This window comes from Oncorhynchus mykiss, chromosome 3, assembly GCF_057628025.1.
Source record: "Oncorhynchus mykiss isolate SJ-2025 chromosome 3, ASM5762802v1, whole genome shotgun sequence".
Lineage (NCBI taxonomy): Eukaryota > Metazoa > Chordata > Actinopteri > Salmoniformes > Salmonidae > Oncorhynchus > Oncorhynchus mykiss.
In genome coordinates this window covers 34,137,525-34,161,403 of record NC_143024.1, presented here as the reverse complement: position 1 = coordinate 34,161,403, position 23,879 = coordinate 34,137,525, and the positions used below count along the sequence as shown (strand labels likewise).

The 23,879-nt window shown below is 44.0% G+C and overlaps 1 protein-coding gene across 4 annotated transcripts in view; it reads left to right on the top strand.

Annotated features, from left to right (window-relative positions):
• bbs9 (Bardet-Biedl syndrome 9) overlaps positions 1 to 23,879 on the top strand; it is a 198,066-nt gene that overhangs the window by 31,305 nt on the left and 142,882 nt on the right. For 3 of the 4 annotated variants that reach the window (XR_016494444.1, XM_036972411.2, XM_090229005.1), the window contains 5 exons: positions 1,260 to 1,444; positions 1,549 to 1,625; positions 2,970 to 3,023; positions 3,189 to 3,291; positions 11,985 to 12,089. Coding sequence is in view for 3 of the 4 variants with exons in the window: in XM_036972411.2 (XP_036828306.2) it covers positions 1,260 to 1,444; positions 1,549 to 1,625; positions 2,970 to 3,023; positions 3,189 to 3,291; positions 11,985 to 12,089 (524 nt within the window). In the remaining variant the exon portion in view is untranslated. Of the gene's footprint in view, positions 1 to 1,259; positions 1,445 to 1,548; positions 1,626 to 2,969; positions 3,024 to 3,188; positions 3,292 to 11,984; positions 12,090 to 14,607; positions 16,327 to 23,879 lie in introns of those variants that run through there. The other variant, XM_090229006.1, reaches the window with a different exon arrangement.

The following is a 23,879-nucleotide window of genomic DNA, read 5'->3' as shown; positions in this document are numbered from 1 at the left end:
AATCAGCTTGATATGCCACACTTGTCAGGTGGATGGATTATTTTGTCAAAGGAGAAATGCTCGCTAACAGGGATGTAAACAAATTTGTCTGCACAATTTGAGAGAAATTAGCTTTATCTGCGTATGGAACATTTTTGGAAACTTTTATTTCCACTCATAAAACATGGGACCAACACTTTACATGTTGCGTTTATATTTTTGTTCAGTGTACAATAAAAGTGACTCCAAAACTACACAATACATGACTTACCATTCATTCCTATTGGGCACTAAATAATCTGAAACGCAAATTCATCCAACAAGTTTGTGGAGTCACGAGCTGGATGTAATCATTACGTGCTAGGAATATGGGACCAAATACTAAACTTTTGACTACTTTATTTATAAGAAATTGCAGTGTTAATCATTTTGACCTCTACCTTTTTTTTTAGGATTTTTTTTTTAACTTGTTAAACAAAATCTCCTTATCTGAGCACTTGTATTACTATGAAATAGAATTTCCCAAATTGTTTTTGCATACAATATAGCTCAGTATTTGTATTATTTTATTTTATACAGTCATTATTGCTCATCTTTATCAAGCGACAAATAACTTATCCGATTGAGACTTTCTGGATTGAATAACAATGAGAAATACCTTGCATATGGACAAAAGGGAAACGGAACACTTGAACTGGACTTTAGACCTGATGGGAAAGAAACACGCACGAGCACACAGGCACACAATTAGAGAACATTCTTGAGTTTGATAGAATAGTGTTATAGTGATGACATTTTATTTGGATGGCTGAGTGGGTAGGTTGGGTAGGTCAATCCCTCCCCTGTGGCGGCAGGGCTGCTGCTTTTTATGGGGGGCTTTAGAAATGGGGGAGGGCTGGTTTGGAGGGGAGAGGGAGTAGTTGTGAATGTGCCCCTGCAGCAGTAAAAGGGGGGTTTATACCCCCCCTCAGTCGCCCTCTCCTGCAGGTGTGGGACTTACTACTCTTCTGGGCTGGAAACCCCCTGTGTGTGGGGGGGTGTTACTGCCTCACTGCCCTGGCACCACAACACATCTGTAACCAGTTACCACACACACTGCATCACATCTCCTAACTTGTTTTTTTTCTGTCCCTGTCATTATCTTGTTCTATCTCTCTTCTATATTCTCTATCTCTGAATGATGGGTGCTGAGAAGCTGCTATGAAACTGTTTTTCCTCACACAAATCATATAGCAGTTTTTCTGTTTCTGACCAAGGCAGATGTTTCAACCCCCCCATAGGGACCTGAAGGGTGTGGTGGTGACCCTGAGCAATGAGGGCCACCTGCAGTGTTCCTACATGGGCACAGACCCCTCCTTCTTCTCCACGCCCAAGGTGGACGCCCGCGAACAGGACTACTCCCAGATCGACACTGAGATGAAGAGTCTGCAGAGAGTCATCAGACAGGCCACCAGGACCCAGGCTGGTAGGACACACACACACACACACACACACACACACACAGCGTGAACAGACTGTGTGTATTTGTGTATTGTAGGACATTTCCTGACTCCTCCTTCTCTGTTGTAGATATTCTTCCTGTCGCAGAGACAGATGAGGATCTGACTGTTACAGCCACAGTCTCCACTAACATGGACAGCACATCGGTGAACACACACACACACACACACACACACACACACACACACACACACACACACACACTGAAATGGACACAGACGTTTGTTGTACTATCCTTGTGGGGTCCAAACAATTAAATTCCACTCAGTATCCTATTTTCCCCAACCCTTCAAATCAAATGCATTTATAAAGCCCTTTTTACATCAGAAGATGTCGCAAAGTGCTTATACAGAAACCCATCTTAAAACAGATGTAGAAGCCCAACCGAGCTCTAACCTTAACTCCTAAACCTAACCCTAACTCCTAACCCTAACTCCTAACCCTAACTCCTAACCCTAACTCCTAACCCTAACTCCTAACCCTAACTCCTAACCCTAACTCCTAACCCTAACTCCTAACCCTAACTCCTAACCCTAACTCCTAACCCTAACTCCTAACCCTAACTCCTAACCCTAACTCCTAACCCTAACTCCTAACCCTAACTCCTAACCCTAACTCCTAACCCTAACTCCTAACCCTAACTCCTAACCCTAACTCCTAACCCTAACTCCTAACCCTAACTCCTAACCCTAACTCCTAACCCTAACTCCTAACCCTAACTCCTAACCCTAACTCCTAACCCTAACTCCTAACCCTAACTCCTAACCCTAACTCCTAACCCTAACTCCTAACCCTAACTCCTAACCCTAACTCCTAACCCTAACTCCTAACCCTAACTCCTAACCCTAACTCCTAACCCTAACTCCTAACTCCCAACCCTAACTCCTAACTCCCAACCCTAACTCCTAACTCCCAACCCTAACTCCTAAACCTAACCCTAACTCCTAAACCTAACCCTAACTCCTAAACCTAACCCTAACTCCTAACCCTAACTCCTAACCCTAACTCCTAACCCTAACTCCTAACCCTAACTCCTAACCCTAACTCCTAACCCTAACTCCTAACCCTAACTCCTAACCCTAACTCCTAACCCTAACTCCTAACCCTAACTCCTAACTCCAACCCTAACTCCTAAACCTAACCCTAACTCCTAAACCTAACCCTAACTCCTAAACCTAACCCTAACTCCTAAACCTAATCCTAACTCCTAAACCTAATCCTAACTCCTAAACCTAACTCTTAAACCTAATCCTAACTCCTAAACCTAATCCCTAAACCTAAAATAGCCCTTTTACTTGTGGCGACCGGTGAAATGTTCCCACTTGTCCTAACTTCCTTTGTTTTACGATCCTTGTGAGGACGATCGTGAGGACCAGAAGTGAAGGCTGCACATACAGTAGATTGAGAGACAGAGGGAAAGAGTGAAGGCACACACAATGAAGGCTGCACAAACAGACTGGTATATCCTGACATTCTCTCTATCTCTATAGCAAGCGCTCATCCCGGACATTGATGGTCTACCCGTCCCCTCAGTCACAGTGAAGGTATGTGTCGCACACTTGCTGACTTCTTCAAGACGCAGACATCAAGGCTAATTTAATTTGACTTACTCGTCTAACTATTTTAGCTGCAACTTGAGAAATGAAATGTGAAATGTCTTCCTCTGTTTCTGTTTTTCTCCTCCCTCTCCATCCATCTCGCTTTCTCAGATTAAGGTGACGAGTCGCTGTGCGTTGCAGGGTCCTAAACTGACTGTGTGTGTTCAGCCTCCACTGGCTGTCACCCAGGATCAGCTTGTGTTGGAACCTCTGGGTAAGTCTCCTTCTCACCTCCTTATCTTTATAGAGAGTGAGTGAATGACAGAAAGAACATGTTCTTTCCCCTGTGGGCTCAGACATTATCAGTATGAGACAGCAGACATGAAAGGTTCTATAATCTGAATGAATGAAACGGAGGTACATGGTCACCTTGACACGGTCAAGCAAACACTGTAAACTCTCACCCAAAGCAAACAGTACACTCTGCTACCTCAACCTTCCCAATTCCTAGAAACCGGTTTCATGTTATCAGTTTTATCACAGTGTCTGAGAGCAGTGCAAACGTGATGTGGGAACATTTAAAGAAAAGTCTGGTAGCCCTAAAAGTGTTAAGTCCTGTATGTCTGCCTAGCTGGGATCCATTTTTCCACTAGCCTACTCTAGTTTAGTAGAGGTGTTGGAGATTATAGATCCACATTTTGAAGCAAAGGTTTTCTTCGTCATTTAAGATGGCTGTAAGTCATGACAGCTAAAAGATTAGTTAGGTAATGCGTACGTAACCATGGCAGTCATCACAACGCAGCAGATTCAACACACACACGGTGAACCAGCGATGACTCGGTGTGTTTATGCCACGTTCTTTGTCTCCCACACACAGAAACCTGGCGCTGCTCTCCACCAGTCTATCAGCAGCCCTTTGCTGTAAAACCCAGGCCCCGAACCACACAAACACACACCCTTCTACCCCACCCTACCCATACCTGACCCCACCATGGATGTGTTTGGCCCAGGATAGAAAGGTTTGACGTTAGATTTCCAGGACCACCTAGATGTACAGCCAGTCAAACCTTTTTAATGGGACTTTTGACTCATTGAATGATTTTGTCCAGAATGACCGGATTTGGCCCATACTGTGTCTTGTTGAAGTGCACAGTGTAGTGTACACACACATACCACATGTTTTAGTTTCTCTCCCTGCCTCTCAATCTGTTATATATCTATAAACTCAGGCTGCAATTTGGGGCGTTTCTTGATGTGGGTGCTCCTTGATGTCAGGAAACGCTCATTGGTGCGTGTGATTGGTCAGTCAATTGATACCTGCCATTGGTCAGTTACAGTTTTATGAGGCTGATGGTTTTTCGACACAGATGATTTGATAACAGCCAGTTAAACCGTTTTAATGGGACTTTTGACTAATTGAATGATTTTGCCCAGAATGACCAGATTTGGCCCATACGGTATCTTGTTGAAGTGCACAGTGCAGTGTACACACATGTTTTAGTTTCTCTTTCCCTCTGTCTCTCAATCTACTATATCTCTATAAACTCCATCTGTCTCTGAGTCCCACACTCTCTTTCTCCTCCTCTATCTCTCTCTTGTCACCTTTATCTCCATCTCCCACACTTTCTGCTTTTAGCTTTCTCTCTACAGATCTCCCTCTCACACTCACTCCCTTCCTCTGACGTCTTGTCTGTTTTTTATTATTGGGAATGGGGAGCTCGAGCTGCCCAGTTAGCCTCTGTGTGTTGGAGTGTGTGAGTTTGGCACAGACCAACAGACCAATGCCCATGTGTCTTTGATTCTTTGACTGTGTGTGTGTGTGTGTGTGTGTGTGTGTGTGTGTGTGTGTGTATGCCACCGCAGGATGCTCTGTTTAGAAACTCCATCCCTCCGCTCAGCTTGGCCTGTCCTGGGTTCGTGGGGGAGGCAGTGCCTTCTGATTTTTATTGTTATTTCACTCTTTATTCATCTCAGATGGCAACCCAGTCCCCCTGTCCTGTCCACCACACTACCTCCTTTGTTCTGTCTCTCTGTCTCTGTCTGTCTCTCGCTCTCTCTCTCTCCTCTTTCCCTGGTTACAAGTTTGGTATTCTGATTTAAATCACAAAGTAGTGCATTTCTAGATAAGAACCAAATCTTCCATTAATACATAAGTACACACTGACAGTAACACCCAGCCCCCGCGCACACGCACACACATGCACGCAAACACCTCAGAGGTGGCTTTCATCCTTACCTCATAATCATCATATGATACAGACCTGGGAAACCTGGTGGATTGTTAAGCCTGTCAGTGTGCCAGGTAGAAATCTAAACCAGTCAACTGGGCAGGTCTCAAGGACTCACACCCCCCACACTGATATGATAGTAGTTGCATTACATTGCTATTAAAAAAAAACACTACTGCTCTAAAGTTTTAGAACACCTACTCATTCCAGGGTTTTTCATTATTTTTTACTATTTTCTACATTGTACAATAATAGTGAAGACATCAAAACTATGAAATAACACATGGAATCATGTAGTAACCAAAAAAGTGTTAAACAAATCCAAATATATTTTATATTTGAGATTCTTCAATGTAGCCACCCTTTGCCTTGGTGACAGCTTTCCACACTCTTAACATTCTCTCAACCAGCTTCACCTGGAATACTTTTCAGGCTTGAAGGAGTTCCTACATATGCTCAGCACTTGTTGGCTGCTTTTCATTCATTCTGCGGTCCGACTCATCCCAAACCATCTCAATTTGGTTGAGGTCTGAGGATTGTAGAGGCCATCTGATGCAGCACTCTATTACTCGCCGTCTTGGTAAAATAGCCCTTACACAGCCTGGAGGTGTGTTGGGTCATTGTCCTGTTGAAAAATAAATGATAGTCCCACTAAGCCCAAATCAGATGGGATGGTGTATCACTGCAGAATGCTGTAGTAGCCATGCTGGTTAAGTGTGTCTTGAATTCTAAATAAATCACAGACAGTGTCTCCAGCAAAGCACCCCCACATCCTCCTCCATGCATTACGGTGGGTAATACACATGCAGCGATCATCTGTTCACCCACACCACGTCTCACAAAGACACAGCAGTTGGAACCAAAAATCTCTAATTTGGACTCAAGACCAAAGGACACATTTCCACCAGTTTAATGTCCATTGCTCATGTTTCTTGGCCCAAGCAAGTCTCTTCTTCTTATTGGTGTCGTTTTAGTAATGGTTTCTTTGCAGCCATTTGACCATGAAGGCCTGATTCACGCAGTCTCCTCTGAACAGTTGATTTTGAGATGTGTCTGTTACTTGAACTCTGTGAAGCATTTATTTGGGCTGCAATTTCTGAGAATGGTAACTCTAATGAACTTATCCTCTGCAGCAGAGGTAACTCTGGGTCTTCCTTTCCTGTGGCGGTCCTTATGAGAGCCAGTTTCATCATAGCGCTTGATGGTTTTTGCGACTGCACTTGAAGAAACTTTCAAAGTCCTTGAAATTTTCCGTATTGACAGACCTTCATGTCTGAAAGTAATGATGGGCTGTCGTTTTTCTTCGCTTATTTAATTTGTTCTTGCCATAATATGAACTTGGTCTTTTACCAAATAGGGCTATGTTCTGTATACCCCCCCAACCTTGTCACAACACAACTGATAGGCTCAAGCGCATTAAGAAGGAAAGAAATTCCACAAATTAGCTTTTAAGAAGGCAAACCTGTTAATTGAAAAGTCTTTCATGAAGCTAGTTAAGCGAATGCCAAGAGTGTGCAAAGCTGTCATCAAGGCAAAAGGTGGCTATTTGAAGAATCTCAAATTTAAAATACATTTTGATTTCACTTTTTTTGGTTGCTACATGATTCCATATGTGTTATTTCATAGTTTTGATGTCTTCACTATTATTCTACAATGTAGAAAATTGTTTTAAAAAAAAGAAAAACTTAAATGAGTATGGGGCTAAAACTTTAGACTGGTAGTATATGTTAAGTGAGTCTTATCTGATGGTCCTGCTTCGTGGAACGTACCACAGAGGCTTTGGGTGGATTGCTCTAACAGACCCTACACAGGGATGTGACCTGTCTTGACCCCAAAAGGTCAAAGGTGGCCATTTAGCGCCCTGCTGATCTGTCCCCGAGATCCCTAATGGGTCTCTCTGCAAGTGTCAGTATGTGCCCCCACACACACACCCTAACACCAAAACACTACAATGTTTAATACTATTGCAGACACTCTCTCACACACATGCACAAACATTCTCTCTTTTACAGTCTCTTTCACGGTCTCACACATGCTAACATACACAATGATTCTCTCAGTGGCGCGCGCGCACACTCTTTGCACTCCAAACACCCTCAACACACTTTCCCTCTCTGCTCTGTGTGCGGTGCGCATTACCCTGCCGACCCCTCTTGACCCGTCTTCTCCAAGGGGTGGGTGGCCGAGGTCACCTAAGGTCAAAGCGAAATGTCCTCCACTTAGCTCAGGCCCTGAGGGAAGGAGTGAGTGGGAGAAGGAAGGAGTGAGTGGGAGAAGGAAGGAGTGAGTGGGAGAAGGAAGGAGTGAGTGGGAGAAGGAAGGAGTGAGTGGGAGAAGGAAGGAGAGAGTGGGAGAAGGAAGGAGAGAGTGGGAGAAGGAAGGAGAGAGTGGGAGAAGGAAGGAGAGAGTGGGAGAAGGAAGGAGAGAGGGGGAAGGAAGGAGAGAGTGGGAGAAGGAAGGAGAGAGTGGGAGAAGGAAGGAGAGAGTGGGAGAAGGAAGGAGAGAGTGGGAGAAGGAAGGAGAGAGTGGGAGAAGGAAGGAGAGAGTGGGAGAAGGAAGGAGAGAGTGGGAGAAGGAAGGAGAGAGTGGGAGAAGGAAGGAGAGAGGGGGAAGGAAGGAGTGAGTGGGAGAAGGAAGGAGAGGGGGGAAGGAAGGAGTGTATGGGAGAAGGAAGGAGAGGGGGAAGGAAGGAGTGAGTGGGAGAACGAAGGAGAGGGGGGAAGGAGTCAGTGGGAGAAGGAAGGAGAGGGGGGAAGGAAGGAGTGAGTGGGAGAAGGAAGGAGAGGGGGGAAGGAGTGAGTGGGAGAACGAAGGAGAGGGGGGAAGGAGTGAGTGGGAGAAGGAATGAGTGAGTGGGAGAAGGAAGGAGAGGGGGGAAGGAAGGAGTGAGTGGGAGAAGGAATGAGTGAGTGGGAGAAGGAAGGAGAGGGGGGAAGGAAGGAGTGAGTGGGAGAAGGAAGGAGAGGGGGGAAGGAAGGAGTGAGTGGGAGAAGGAAGGAGAGGGGGGAAGGAAGGAGTGAGTGGGAGAAGGAAGGAGAGGGGGGAAGGAAGGAGTGAGTGGGAGAAGGAAGGAGAGGGGGGAAGGAAGGAGTGAGTGGGAGAACGAAGGAGAGGGGGGAAGGAAGGAGGGGGGGAAGGAAGGAGTGATTGGGAGAAGGAAGGAGAGGGGGGAAGGAAGGAGAGGGGGGAAGGAAGGAGAGGGGGGATTTGTGTCCTGTTCCTTTGTTGTTATTGTTGTTCTACGCTGGGTGCTAATGGTGTGGTAACACTTAGACTGTCTGGTCACTATTTGCTCGCGGCGTCAGGGTCGAGGGGTTAAAAGCAAGCCTGCCCCCGTTTTTGAAAAGGAGAGTGATGGAGGGAGAGGGCTCGTCACGCTGTCAGAGCGTCTGACTGAGCGCAGAGAAAGTGCCGGTCCTTTTGGTTTCTCTGCCTCTTCTCCCACTCTCTGCCTCTTTTTCTTCCTTTGACGCTCTCTCCCCTCGTAATCTGTTTCTTTCTTTTTTTTCTCCACTCAGCCACCATCTCTCCTCCTCTCTGGCGCTGTGTGTGCTCATGTTAAGGGTTCTTGTCTGACCTTTGACTGCCTCCATGTATAGTAGAAGGGTGTTGGAGTTGGTGCTACCCCCTGGGCCCCGTGTCAGCAGGAAGAGCCAGGGACAGAGAAGAATACAACGAGAGAGATGGAGAAGAGGGAAACAGACGGCCTGCCAACCTGCACACTTTTTGCGTACCATGCAGGCAATTTCAAGTCAAAGTACGCTGGTACAAAAAACACCCCTAAAATACAAATATGGTGTAATTGCAGACTGCAATTTGGGGCGTTTCTTGATGTGCGTGCTCCTTGATACCAGGAAATCGGTCAGTTCCGGTGTTATGAGACTAATGGTTTTTCGACACGTTTGTTTTCATAACAGGTTAGGATAACTAGCGTGACATGTTAGGATAGTTAACGTGGTCGGCATCAATGGGTGTAACTTGACATGAAGAAACGGCGATGTAAAAAAATAACGCCCCTAATTGCACTAATACTTTCCTTCCCAGGAAGTTATGTTAGACTGTTAGTCCTATGTTAATGAATCAATTCTTCATCTGTCATCTTGATATCGCTATATGTCAACAGTAGGCTGCTAATGATGTGATTATAGTCAGTTCACCAACGGCAACAAGGCATGTTGAATGAATGGTAGTCTAGTAGTCAGACCGAACTTGATGGATGAGGTCAGGGATGGAGATCTGGAACTGGCTCATATTGGCCTAGTTCAGTTGTTTCATATTCTAAATAGCCTACAGTCAGCTAGACTACCGCAGTCAGCTAGACTACCGCAGTCAGCTAGACTACCGCAGTCAGCTAGACTACCGCAGTCAGCTAGACTACCGCAGTCAGCTAGACTACCGCAGTCAGCTAGACTACCGCAGTCAGCTAGACTACCGCAGTCAGCTAGACTACCGCAGTCAGCTGGACTACCGCAGTCAGCTAGACTACTACATTGCATCCAGTAATTGAATTATTCTAATGTTTTTTATTTTCTCCCCAAACAAAATGAAGCCAGTTTACATTTTCACTAGACTATCCACAAAGACACCCATTAATGAGAATAATCATTACCCCTAAATTGAATCTATAAAAATGTGCAAGTGTCAATGAAACCACCTCAATTTAGTAAAATGGTGTCCAATCAATAACGCATCTTTTTACCAACGGGTATAATAACATAATTGTGTAAATAATCCTCTCAGAAAACCAATGGTCCAAACCTCACCTCCCTATCACAATCCGTTCAAACGTTATTGTGGTTTTTACCCTTGTAGGATGGCCAGAATTAGGGTGATTTTAAATCAATGGAAAGAAAGTGGTGAACATTTTGGAAAATGTTATCACGTCATCTAGGCTGGATTCTGTGTGAGAATTAAGGCTACTGGCTACCTGACAGGCTCACTCGAATCCGCAGGACATAAAAATATAGAAGTAAGATGGATATGGATTTTGAGACATGACATTAGGTTACGAAATCCAACTTTTTTATGTCATGTTTCAGAAACACCCCCCTGAACATTTCAGAACATGAATAATCATATTTGTCTTGGTAAAATGTATTTTATAACATAAGGAAGTGAAATTTCAGCACCAAAGTGCTAGGCAGAGTGGGTGGAAACCCTACACAAGACCTCTGTGTTGGCTACATTGTTTGATATAATTTAAGACTCTAGGTTACATGTTTTTCAAAAATGCAAAATTCTCCAACTTCCTGAGAGGGAAGTTGACTGACCCCCTCCAGACCTCTCCCTACCCAACCTTAGGGTCTACATCAGCACCACCTTGTCAGAAAATCTTAGGGAGAGACCAATATTGTACTTTTAAACACATTTCTAGTTAGCTCTGAAGCAAAACCAATTACCAAGTACCCATAACAGTCTACCATTCCTAGTGAGCCAGTCTTCTGCCAACATCATTTATTAGGCTAAAAAAGGTGCACTTGCCTTTGATTTGAGCAGTGTGGGTGTCGTGCCACCGTGCTGAAGTGGTACAATTCTCAATGTTGGAAAAAGTATCCAATTGTCATACTTGAGTAAAAGTAAAGATATATCTTAATAGAAAATGAATCAAGTGAAAGTCACCCAGTAAAATACTACTTTAATGAACATCTAAAAGTATTTTGTTTCTAAATATACTTAAGTATAAATCATTTCAAACTGCTTATATTATGAAAACCAGATAGCATAATATTTTTTGTTGTTGTTGACAGATAGCCAGGGACACACTCCAACACATAGACATAATTTACAAACAAAGCATTTGTGTTTAGTGAGTCCGCCAGATCAGAGGCTGTAGGGATGACCAGGGATGTTCTCTTGATAAGTGTGTGAATTGGACCATTTTCATGTCCTGCTAAGCATTCCAAATGTAACGAGTACTTTTGAGTGTCAGGGAAAATGTGTGGAGTAAAAAGTACATTCTTTTCTTTAGGAATGTAGTGAAGTAAAAGTAAACGTTGTACTTTAAAGTATTTTTAGGTACTTTACACAACTGAAAATTCTTCATGGTTGGCAGGTTTTAGACAAGGAAAGGCGGACAAATTGAAAATGAAAAGATAGCTAGATGGTCTGTGAAATCCCTTCACTACAGACAGAGAGAGCAGGACACAGACAGACATACAGAGTAGGGTGCTTGATATGTGTGTAGTGGGGAATCCTGGCACATGCCCCTGGCTCAGTCACCTGTGCCGGCCCTACTCTGGGCTCCATACGTCACGCCTCATTACCACACCACCTGACGTATGGTCGATGTGCCCATTCAAACAGGGCTCTGTGTAACTTGTGTGTGTAACTTGGCTCGACCTCTCTCCAAAGCCATTAGCTGAAATCTGGCCTTTCCTCCCAGGCAGTTTTTGATCCCCATCTACCTTCTCTCTCTGACTCTGTTAGGGTATTAGAACTGGACTCAAATCATCACCCTCCTCTTTGTGCCACAGGCACCCTTTCTCTGTGTGTATGTTAGAGTTGCCTGGTTAATGTTGTTAACCCTGCTGTCTTCACCTCTGGTTGAGATGTTTGAGCATGTAACTATGTGTGAGACTGAGAGTATGTGACTGTGTATGTTTTTAGGCCTGGTAAGTGTTGAGAATACTGTTTCCTGTCCTTTCCACACTTTTTAAAGTGCTGAGTCGTCATGTCTGTGTTTTGACAGTGTGTTGTGTGTCTAAAACTGTGTTTTTTTTTGTGTGTCTTTTTTATACAGGTGTTGGGTCTACCACTGTGGTGGCATTCTCTGCCTTCCTGAATGGGCAGTATCCACCAGCAGACCTGACAGGAGACGTGGCCGTATCTTACAGCTCTCCTACAGGTACACACACTGACAACCTCTTAAACACGTCGGAAACATATCACACTTGCCTCATCTCGCTCATGAATGGATGCTTTTAGGTTTCCCTGTCTGGGACTTATCTTACAGTAAGTCCATAGAAGTCCTGACTTCTGTCTGTAACAGCTCTGACATCTGTCTGTAACAGCTCTGACATCTGGCTGTAACAGCTCTGACGTATGGCTGTAACGAGATGGACTGACAGTAACAGTGCTGACATCTGACTGTAACAGTACTGACCTATGTCTGTAACGAGATGGACTGTCAGTAACAGTGCTGATAGCTGGCTGTAACAGTACTGACCTATGTCTGTAACGAGATGGACTGACAGTAACAGTGCTGACATCTGACTGTAACAGTACTGACCTATGTCTGTAACGAGATGGACTGACAGTAACAGTGCTGATAGCTGGCTGTAACAGTGCTGACATCTGGCTGTAGCAGCTCTGTACCCTTTAAAACCACTGAATGGGTAACAGCGGACTCAACTCAGCACTGTATCCATCGAAGCATCTGGTTCCAGGCAGTATGTATTTCTGGAAGACATTACTCTCCCCTCGAACCAACAAAACCCCTCTTTATTTCAATTAAAATGTCATGGGTTTTATTATTTCACTTGATTCAAAGCGGCTCACTAAAAAGCGGCATTTATACTATTGTTTCCCTTGGACTGTCTGTGTTGGCAGCGCCTTGTGGAAAGGTTCCCTGAAAGCACATTAAATGTGAAATGGCTTGGAAATATCGAGGCGTTTTTTTTATTTTATTGTGATGCTAAAAATAGCTGGGGTGGAAAGAGAGGAGCCTGGAGTTTTTCACAGGGCCTTCCAGCGACGGCTGCCCTGTGTTTTGATCAGTAAGACATTACTTAGATCACAGAGAGAAGAGATGTACTGACAGCAGGGGTAGGAGGGATGGCTACACACACACACACACACCTGTGGATATATGACTGTTTAGTGGACTATATTTATTTTTGTGTGTGTGTGGATGTGTTAGCCCAGTGGCTAGGTGTTAGACAGAGCAGTGTTAATCTCCATTAGCACTCTCCTCCACTCCTCTCCTCTGAATGCCTGGCTGGAATGGGAGGAATGCAGCCGTCTATACTGGGGGCTTTCTCTCCTGCCGCTGCACCCAGAGGCAACGATTACAACTCAACAATTCTCTGTTACTGTCTACTCTCCTTTTCCTAGAGCCCATCAAAGGGATTTGCAGTAGTGCTCTCTCACTGTCCACAAATGAATGTAGTAGGGCCATGTTGGGGGCCATCCACTGTCTGAAATCAATTAGTTGACATTCATTTTTAATCACACCAGCCTCTACGTGTTTTGTGTTTGTTTGTGCGTATATCTGTCCATTTCCCCTCTATCTGTATATTTGTCTTGTGTTCTGCTCCATTTGACCTGTGCTAAATCTCTGCCCCGCTCTCCTCTCCTTTCCTCGGCAGCCAATGTGGCTACACCCAGAGAGAAGGGGAGAGAGGTGGCTGCCTTTCATCAGCGCTAACAAAGCGTGAAATACACAAGCACAGCACCGGGGGCATGCTGCTGTTTAACAGTCAATCTGGCCATCATTGACTGTGCTGCTAGACTGCTAGAGGAATCAGTGGCACATGATTCAGTGTAGAGCTCATTCCTCAGTCATTGAAACACATTCAGCACCACCTTGACTCCTCCAGCATTTAATTAACTTCACTCACTGTCAAACGAATTACTGTGTAGTTGATTGTGTGTCATTGATTATGTCAATAACAGAGGTTTAACAGAATATTTTTTTTTTAGGAATGTGCACTTTTTTTCTCTCTCAATTGAATCATTATAGAATGAATCCGTCCACAGCTGGCTGATAATGTGTTTTGCAGACTAGAACCATTTTGTCTCCTGAATTGATGTTGAACTGAGTGTGCTTGGCTGGTTGTCGGTTATTCTTGGCCGTCTGTAGCTACAGTAGTCGATGTCTCTGTTTTTAGACTGTCTGTATTCTGTCAGTCTGGTACTTAAGCCTAGAAGGTCTGTTCTTTTATTCTGTCTGTCTCATTGTCTATTGTCAGTCTCAAGCCTGCTGTCTGTGTCTAAGGTAGAGCCTTTGCCTTCTGAGCACACATTTAATAAAAGAGACCGACAGTGACTTATGTGCGGATGGGGTGCATCAAGATTTGTTGGCATCATCATTCAGCAATCAACAGGAGTTTACTTTCACCTGTTCAGTTCTTCATTTGGTGCAGATAAAGGAGAAGACGCGAGGAGAGGACTCCACTTTCCAGAGAGATGAGAACAGGGAGACGATAGAGGTGGAACGGAGTGGAGGAGGGAGAGACTAAAGCAGGGGATGAAGTAGTGAGGGAGGGATGAAGGCAGGGATGAAGGGAGGCGGTGAAAGGGGGCAGGGATGTGTGTAAAGTGAATGAGTGGGCTCCAGTGTTTACGTGCCCTGGGCCAGGGCCCTTTAAAGTGACTGTGTTGTGTTTGTGTTTCCCCTGCTTTGCTGCTGGCCCATATGAAAGAGCTCAACCCTGCAGGTAAGTAGACTGGGCTCTGCTCTGGGAAGCACAGGAAGAGCCCACAGCCCACTGTTTATGTTCCCCCGTAACTCGATATAGCTAGAGAGAGACACACACACACACACACACAGTTTCACATACACACTTTTGGTTACACGTACTGTACACATGGGCACACCACGTACACATGCAGACACTTATGCACTTGTATCTACTAGCTCCCACACACATACACAGACTACATATTACGGCTAAATAGTTGGGTGTCTAGTTCTGAGTAGCGTTTGTTTATTTCTGTCTGTCCGTGCCTCTGTCTGTTCATATGTGCTGTGATACAGTAGATGTCCTCCCTTTGATCAGTGACACACACACACACACAGACGTTTCATTGCATCGATGACATCATTACAGCTGCACAATGAACAGGATCCCTTACGGTCGCCCTGGGGTCAAATAAACAGAGTGGTCAGAGAGACTTGACACACTCAGTGAGATATCATGCAGTATGACTAGTGCTGGTGTAATCAGGCTGCTGAAGTTCCAGACTACTTCCATTATCCATTGAGAGAGGATGATTGACAGCACATGTTGCTGTGTGTTGACAGGACATGTTGCTGGGTGTGCTTAAAAGCAACGATTTTAGGGAAAATAATATTCATATTCAACTTTGGAGAAAAGTAGCCCACTCTCATAACTACTACAGAAACCCTCATAGGCCTCATATCTACCAGTGACCCCATAGTGAGGTCAGGTGTGTCGACCATGAGTTTGCAACAGAGGGCAACAATGACAGCTCAGGTGAGACAATACACACACACATGGCCCATGAAAGTAAATCACAGTGGCGAGTGAGGGTCGTAACTCTGCCGTGGCTGCCTGAGAATACACAGGGGGTGTCTGGGATACGGTGTGTGAAGAGGTGGGACCAGTTTAGATTTACAGGCAGGACGTCCCCCTCTTCCTAAACACACACACTGTTTGTCTTTAGAGAGTGCCGACTAGTCAATGGCGGCTGGGGACCTGAAAGGGGAAAAATGTTTCCCCTAGTCCTTTCTGGTCTCAGTCTTCTCTCTTACTATCATTCCTTTCTTCTCACTCCTTTTCTCCCTCCAGCTTTTTCCTTCATCCTCAGTCAGTCCCCTCTACACACCCCCCTCATTCTTTCAACCACACCCCTCATTGATGGCAGGATATTTATTTTAGCTGATCCTGCAGCAATTGGGATTAGTTGCCCATTGAAAACATTTGAAGATCCTTTAACCATCAATATTCTAGTAGTTTAAAGGCCAACAGTGTGTCTGTGGTCAAACGTCCTCTCTATTCGACACTCTTCAATTACCTCAATATGAGTTTTCACAGTGAAGATGCTTTTAAAAAGCCACGTCTACAGGTTACTCTACAGAAAAACACAATAACAAAAAAAGAGAGAAAGAGGGAGAAAAGAAAAGGGGGGGAAAAAGAGGAACTGAGAGAAGGATAACTGAAGAGAGGGACGTAGGGAGAACACTGTGTCTATACTCTGGGTCCCTAAGGTTGTGATTTTGCTCCATTATATTAGTGTTTGTTGCTACATGAGCCGGGGCGATGTAAAGCCCCTACAGTACACAGCTTAGGTTACCTGGCCAGACATAACAGGGAAGGATTATACTCACTGGCTAGCGATGGGCCTGGCCCGCTACTGGAAAAGACCCTGCGCTTTCTCTTCTCCACATTTATTCTTTCTCGCCCTCTCAGCTCTCTTCCTCGAGAGCGAGCGACTCTTGCACTGTTTTCGCTCTATTTCTATGCCTCGTCTTGAATGCTTTTTCTCTCTTTCATTCCCTTTCCGTCTTGTCTTTCTATTAATCGCTCTCTCTTGCTCTCTTTATCACCTTTCCCTCTTTCCCTATTTCTCTTTTCTCTCTTGTGAAAAGATGGAAAAGGGAATTTCCCCCTGAGCAGTCTCTCTCTGTTATTCCAGCCAGGGTTCTGGCCAGCTCAGCATCGTCAGCCAACTCTGGAAGAGTTATGGTTGGCCACCTCGGCCTGTAATGTTCCCCAGTGCTGTTTTAGGAGTTCCCTTAACTAGAGATCCTCCAAAAACATCCACAACTCGCTTATTTGAGATGTTTGTGAGTCTCACTCACAGATTGTTTTTAATTGTATTTATTTAACCTTTCAATGAGCCCTTCCTGGTTAAATAAGATTTGAAATCTCTTTTTCAAGAGCGTCCTGGCCAAGATAGGCAGCACCAAGTCATTACACAATTACAGTAAGACAACATGAAAAACTACAAGTAAACCATAGAATTCACAAGAGCATAACAAAATCTTAAAACAGCAAATTAAAAACATTGACAGGTCAGGGAATCAGTCTCAAAATCCTTCATCTGTGATTTAAAAACACCAATCGGGACAAGTTCTTCCAGTTTAAAAGTATTTTGTAAGGCGTGCCAAGCCGATGGCGCAGAGTACATAAAAGCCCTTTTACCAAATTCAGTTCGGACATTTGGAACAGTTATCAGGATAAAGTCCTGCAAACGAAGAGAGTACCCACCATGTTTCTGAACAATAAAAATGCCAAAATAAAATGGTAGTAAACCCCAAAATGGCTTTGTAAATAAAAGTATGCAAGTGACTGAGCCTACGAGTGACTAGAGAAGGCCAGCCAACCCTGGTATACAAAGTGCAGTGGTGCGTCAGGGTTTTGCAGTTTAAAATGAATCTCAATGTGTCATGGTAAAGGCTGTCAATTGATCTCAAACACTGAGCGGAAGCATTCACATATAAAATATCCCCATAGTCTAGTAAAGGCATGCATGTAGCTGATACTAGCCTCCTGGCTTCAAAATAAAAACAAGCCTTATTCCTAAAATAAAAATGTTTTGTAAGTTGTTGATAATGCAATTTAAAAGACAGGCCATTGTCAATTAAAATTCCAATATATTTATGAGGTTACAGTCTCAATCTCATTGCCCTGACAGGTAGTAATAGGTGAAAGGTTCAGAGATCTATTTCTTGATTTAGAAAACACCATTAGTTTAGTTTTGTCAGTATTGAGGAGAAGCTTCAATTGACACAAGGTCTGTTGAACAGTATAAAAAGCAGTTTGCAAGTTCTGGAAAGCTTTTGTGAGAGACAAGGAACAACAATACATAACAGTATCATCAGCATAAAAGTGAAGTTGCGCATTTTGCAAATTTTGTCTAAATTACTTATATAAATAGTGAATAAGAGGGGACCAAGAACAGAGCCCTGGGGCACACCATTACAGACAGACAATTTTAACAAACACGAGCCCGTCAAATTGAGTGCTATCAGTCAGATAGTTAGCAAACTATGCAACTGCATGCTCCGAAAGACCTACACTCAACAATCTCTGCCTCAGTATAGCATGATCAACTGTATCAAAAGCCTTAGAGAAATCAATAAAAAGTGAGACATAGTGCTGTTTTTTTGTCAAGGGCTTCAGTGATATATAATTGAAATCCTTCATGGCTGCTGTAATTGTGCTATGCTTCTTCCTGAAGCCCGATTTGGTACATTAATAAAATAGAGTTAGTTTCAAGTATTTTCACCAGGGGTGACAGCTTTGAGATTGGCCTATTTTTTTATTTTATTCTTTATTTAACCAGGTAGGCTAGTTGAGAACAAGTTCTCATTTACAACTGCGACCTGGCCAAGATAAAGCAAAGCAGTGTGACACGAACAACAACACAGTTACACATGGAATAAACATAGTCAATAATACAATAGAAAAAGTATATATACAGTGTGTGCAAATGAGGTAGGATAAGGGAGGTAAGGCAATGAATAGACTATAGTGGCGAAATAATTACAATATAGCAATTAAACACTGGAGTGATAGATGTGTGCAAGTAGAGATACTGGGGTGTAAAGGAGCAAAGTAAATAAAATAAATAGCCCATCCCCATACTGTTATTTACAGATGTGCTATGTACAGTTATCTGTGAGCTGCTCTGACCGCTGGTGCTTAAAGCTAGTGAGGGAGATATGAGTCTCCAGCTTCAGTGATTTTTGCAGTTTGTTCCAGTCATTGGCAGCAGAGAACTGGAAGGAAAGGCGGCCGACGGAGGAATTGGCTTTGGGGGTGACCAGTGAAATATACCTGCTGCAGCGTGTGCTACGGGTGGGTGCTGCTATGGTGTCCAGTGAGCTGAGATAATGCGGTGCTTTACCTAGCAAAGACTTATAGATGACCTGGAGCCAGTGGGTTTGGCGACGAGTATGAAGCGAGGGCCAGCCAATGAGAGCATACAGGTCGCAGTGGTGGGTAGTATATGGGCTTTGGTGATGAAACAGATGGCACTGTGATAGACTGCGTCCAATTTGCTGAGTAGAGTGTTGGAGGCATTTTGTAAATGACATCGCCGAATACAAGGATCGGTAGGATAGTCAGTTTTATGAGGGTTTGTTTGGCAGCATGAGTGAAGGATGCTTTGTTGTGAAATAGGATGCCGATTCTAGATTTCATTTTGGAATGGAGATGCTTAATGTGAGTCTGGAAGGAGAGTTTACAGTCTAACCAGACACCTAGGTATTTGTAATTGTCCACATATTCTAAATCAGAACCGTCCAGAGCAGTGATGCTGGACGGACGGGCAGGTGTGGGCAGCGATCAGTTGAAGAGCATGCATTTAGTTTTACTTGCATTTAAGAGCAGTTGGAGGCCACGGAAGGAGAGTTGTAATGCATTGAAGCTCATCTGGAGGTTGGTTAACACAGTGTCCAAAGAAGGGCCAGATGTATACAGAATGGTGTCGTCTGCGTGGATCAGAGAATCACCAGCAGCAAGAGCGACATCATTGATGTATACAGAGAAAAGAGTCGGCCCGAGGATTGACCCCTGTGGCACCCCCATAGACTGCCAGAGGTCTGGACAGCAGGCCCTCCGATTTGACACACTGAACTCTGCCTGAGAAGTAGTTGGTGAACCAGGTGAGGCAGTCATTTGAGAAACCAAGGCTGTTGAGTCTACTGATAAGAATGTGGTGATTGACAGAGTCAGGTCGATGAATACAGCTGCACTGTATTGTCTCTAATTGATGGCGGTTATGATATCGTTTAGGATCTTGTGCGTGGCTGAGGTGCACCCATGGCCAACTCGAAAACCAGATTGCATAGCAGAGAAGGCACGGTGGGATTCGAAATGGTCGGTGATCTGTTTGTTAACTTGGCTTTCAAAGACCTTAGAAAGGCAGGGTAATATAGATACAGGTCTGTATCAGTTTGGTTAGCCTTCCAATCTTTGGGGTTCTCAGACGATATGAAAGAGAGGTTGAACAGGCTAGTAATAGGGGTTGCAACATTTTTGGCTGATCATTTTAGAAAGAGAGGGTCCAGATTGTCTAGCCCGGCTGATTTCTAGGGGCCAGATTTTGCAGCTCTTTCAGAATATCAGCTATCTGGATTTGGGTGAAGAAGAAATGGGGAGGCTTTGGCAAGTTTCTGTGGGTGGTACAGGGCTGTTGACCGGGGTAGGGGTAGCCAGGTAGAAAGCATGGCCAGCCGTAGAAAAATGTATTGTTGAAATTCTCAATTATCGCGGATTTATCGGTGGTGACAGTGTTTCCTAGCCTCAGTGCAGTGGGCAGCTGGGAGGAGGTGCTCTTATTCTCCATGGACTTTACAGTTTCCCAGAACTTTTTGGAGTTTGTGCTACATGATGCTAATGTATTTTTGAAAAAGCTAGCCGTTGCTTTCCTAACTGCCTGTGTATATTGGTTCCTAACTTCTTTGAAAAGTTGCATATCGCGGGGGCTATTCGATGCTAATGCAGTACGCCACAGGATGTTTTTGTGCTGGTCAAGTGCAGTCAGATCTGGAGTGAACCAAGGGCTAGATCTGTTCCTGGATTTAAATTTTTTTGAATGGGGCATGCTTATTTAAGATGGTGAGGAAAGCACTTTTAAACTTCTTATGGCTTAGATCCCGCTAACGGGATCGATATGACAACAGCCAGTGAAAGTGCAGTGCACCAAATTCAAAACGACAGAAATCTCATAATTAAAATTCCTCAAACATAGAAGTACACCATTTTAAAGATAAACTTGTTGTTAATCCCACCACAGTGTCCGATTTCAAAAAGGCTTTACGACGAAAGCACACCAAACGATTGTTAGGTCTGCACCTAGTCACAGAAAAACACAGCCATTTTTTAAGCCAAAGAGAGGAGTCACAAAAAGCAGAAATAGAGATAAAATTAATCACTAACCTTTGATGACCTTCATCAGATGACACTCATAGGACTTTATGTTACACAATACATGTATGTTTTGTTCGATAAAGTTCATATTTATATCCAAAAATCTCAGTTTACATTAGCGCATTACGTTCTAAAACATCCGGTGATTTTGCAGAGAGCCACATCAATTTACAGAAATACTCATAATAAACATTGATAAAAGATACAAGTGTTATGCATGGAACTTTAGATAAACTTCTCCTTAATGCAACCGCTGTGTCAGATAAAAAAAAAAAGCTTTACCGAAAAAGCACAAAACAAGCCATACAGAAATAGCATTATAGTCAGAAATAGCATTAGAAATATTCACTTTGATGATCTTCATCAGAATGCACTCCCATGAATCGCAGTTCCACAATAAATGTTTGATTTGTTTGATAAAGTCCATCATTTATGTCCAAATACCTCCTTTTTGTTCGCGCGTTTAGTACACAATCCAAACTCACGACGCGTGGGCAAGTCCAGGCGTAAGTTCAGACGAAAGGTCATATTACAGTTTGGAGAAACATGTCAAACGAAGTATAGAATCAATCTTTAGGATGTTTTTATCATAAATCTTCAATAATGTTCCAACCGGAGAATTCCTTTGTCTGTAGAAATGCAATGGAACAGAGCTAACTCTCTCAAGTGAGCGCGTGATCAGCTCATGCCGCTCTGGCATACCTCTGACTCATTCAGCTCCCATTCCCCCCTCCTTCACAGGAGAAGCATCAAACAAGGTGATGACTGTTGACATCTAGTGGAAGCCTTAGGAAGTGCAATATGACCCCGTAGACACTGTATATCCGATAGGCAATGATTTTTTTCTTAGGTTTTTGCCTGCCATATAAGTTTTGTTATACTCAGACATAATTCAAACAGTTTTAGAAACTTCGGAGTGTTTTCTATCCAAATCTACTAATAATATGCATATATTAGCAACTGGGCCTGAGTAGCAGGCAGTTTACTCTGGGAACCTTATTCATCCAAGCTACTCAATACTGCCCCCAGCCATAAGAAGTTATTTTATTTATTTATTTATTCTTTATTTTACCAGGTAAGTTGACTGAGAACACATTCTCATTTGCAGCAATGACCTGGGGAATAGTTACAGGGGAGAGGAGGGGGATGAATGAGCCAATTGTAAACTGGGGATTATTAAGTGACCGTGATGGTTTGAGGGCCAGATTGGGCATTTAGCCAGGACACCGGGGTTAACACCCCTACTCTTACGATAAGTGCCATGGGATCTTTAATGACCTCAGAGAGTCAGGACACCCGTTTAACGTCCCATCCGAAAGACGCCACCCTACACAGGGCAGTCACTGCCCTGGGGCATTGGGATATTTTTTTAGACCAGAGGAAAGAGTGCCTCCTACTGGCCCTCCAACACCACTTCCAGCAGCATCTGGTCTCCCATCCATGAACTGACCAGTACCAACCCTGCTTAGCTTCAGAAGCAAGCCAGCAGTGGTATGCAGGGTGGTATGCTGCTGGCTATATTAAAGAATAACCAGGAATCCTCTACTGACGGAATGAGGTCAATATCCTTCCAGGATACCTGGGCCAGGTCGATTAGAAAGGTCTGCTCGCTGAAGTGTTTTAGGGAGCATTTGACAGAGATGAGGGGTGGTCGTTTGACCGCAGACCCATTATGGATGCAGGCAATGAGTCAGTGATCGCTGAGATCCTGGTTTGACGGCAGCAGAGGTGTATTTGGAGGGCAGTTTGGTTAGGTTGATATCTATGAGGGTGCCCGTGTTACCGGATTTGGGGTTGTACCTGGTAGATTCATTGATAATTTCTGTGAGATTGAGGGCATCAAGTTTAGATTGTAGGATGGCTGGGGTATTAAGCATGTCCCAGTTTAGGTCACCTAACAGCACGAGCTCTGAAGATAGATGGGGGCAATCAATTCACATATGGTGTCCAGGGCACTGCTGGGGGCAGAAGGTGGTGTATAGCAACAAAGAGACTTGTTTCTGGAAAGGTGGATTTAAAAAAAAAAGTAGAAGCTCGTTGTTTGTGCACAGACCTGGATAATAAGCCTGCAGAGTTCTGTCTGTCTTTGCAGTAGATTGCAACTCCGCCCCCTTTGGCAGTTCTATCTTGTCGGAAAGTGTTATAGTTAGGATGGAAATGTCAGGGTTTTTGGTGGTCTTCCTAAGCCAGGATTCAGACTCGACTAGGACATAAGGGTTGGCAGAGTGTGCTAAAGCAGTGAATAAAACAAACTTAGGGAGGAGGCTTCTAATGTTAACATGCATGAAACCAAAGCTTTTACGGTTACAGAAGTCAACAAATGAGAGCGCCTGGGGAATGGGAGTGGAGCTAGGCACTGCAAGGCCTGGATTAACCTCTACATCCCCAGAGGAGCAGAGGAGGATTAGGATAAGGGTACGGCTAAAGGCTATAAGAACTGGTCGTCTAGTACGTTCGGAACAGAGAGTAAAAGGAGCAGGTTTCTGGGCACGGTAGAATAGATTCAAGGCATAATGTACAGACAAAGGTATGGTAGGATGTGAATACATATATATATATATACATACACGGGACACGCCAAGACGAGGACAAAAGACGTCTGACTGGTACGCCATCTTGGAATTCACATGCGACTATAATTATTTAAAAGTGTCGGATCTCCCCCTTTTTAAAAGTGGTAGGACAGATGCTGATTTCCAGATCTTTGGAATTTCATTACATTCCAGGGTTAGATTGAACAGATATGTAAGTGGTTCAGCTATGAAATCCGCTGCCAGATTTAAAAAGCAGGGATCAAGAAGATCAGAACCTGCAGGCTTTCTCTGATCTAAGGATTTCAGGGCTTTATGTACCTCCTGCACTGAGTATGGTAAAAAGTTTGGCCAGCTCTCACTGGTTCATTCACACAGGGTTGTACAGAGACAGAGGACACTGAATCAAACAGCCTACCGGATGATGCAAAGTGCTCATTGAAACAATTCAGCATTTCAGTTTTGTCATATACAGCAACAAAGTCCTTCAATACACATGAAGATCATTCATTAACATTACTGTTTCCAGACATAGACTTA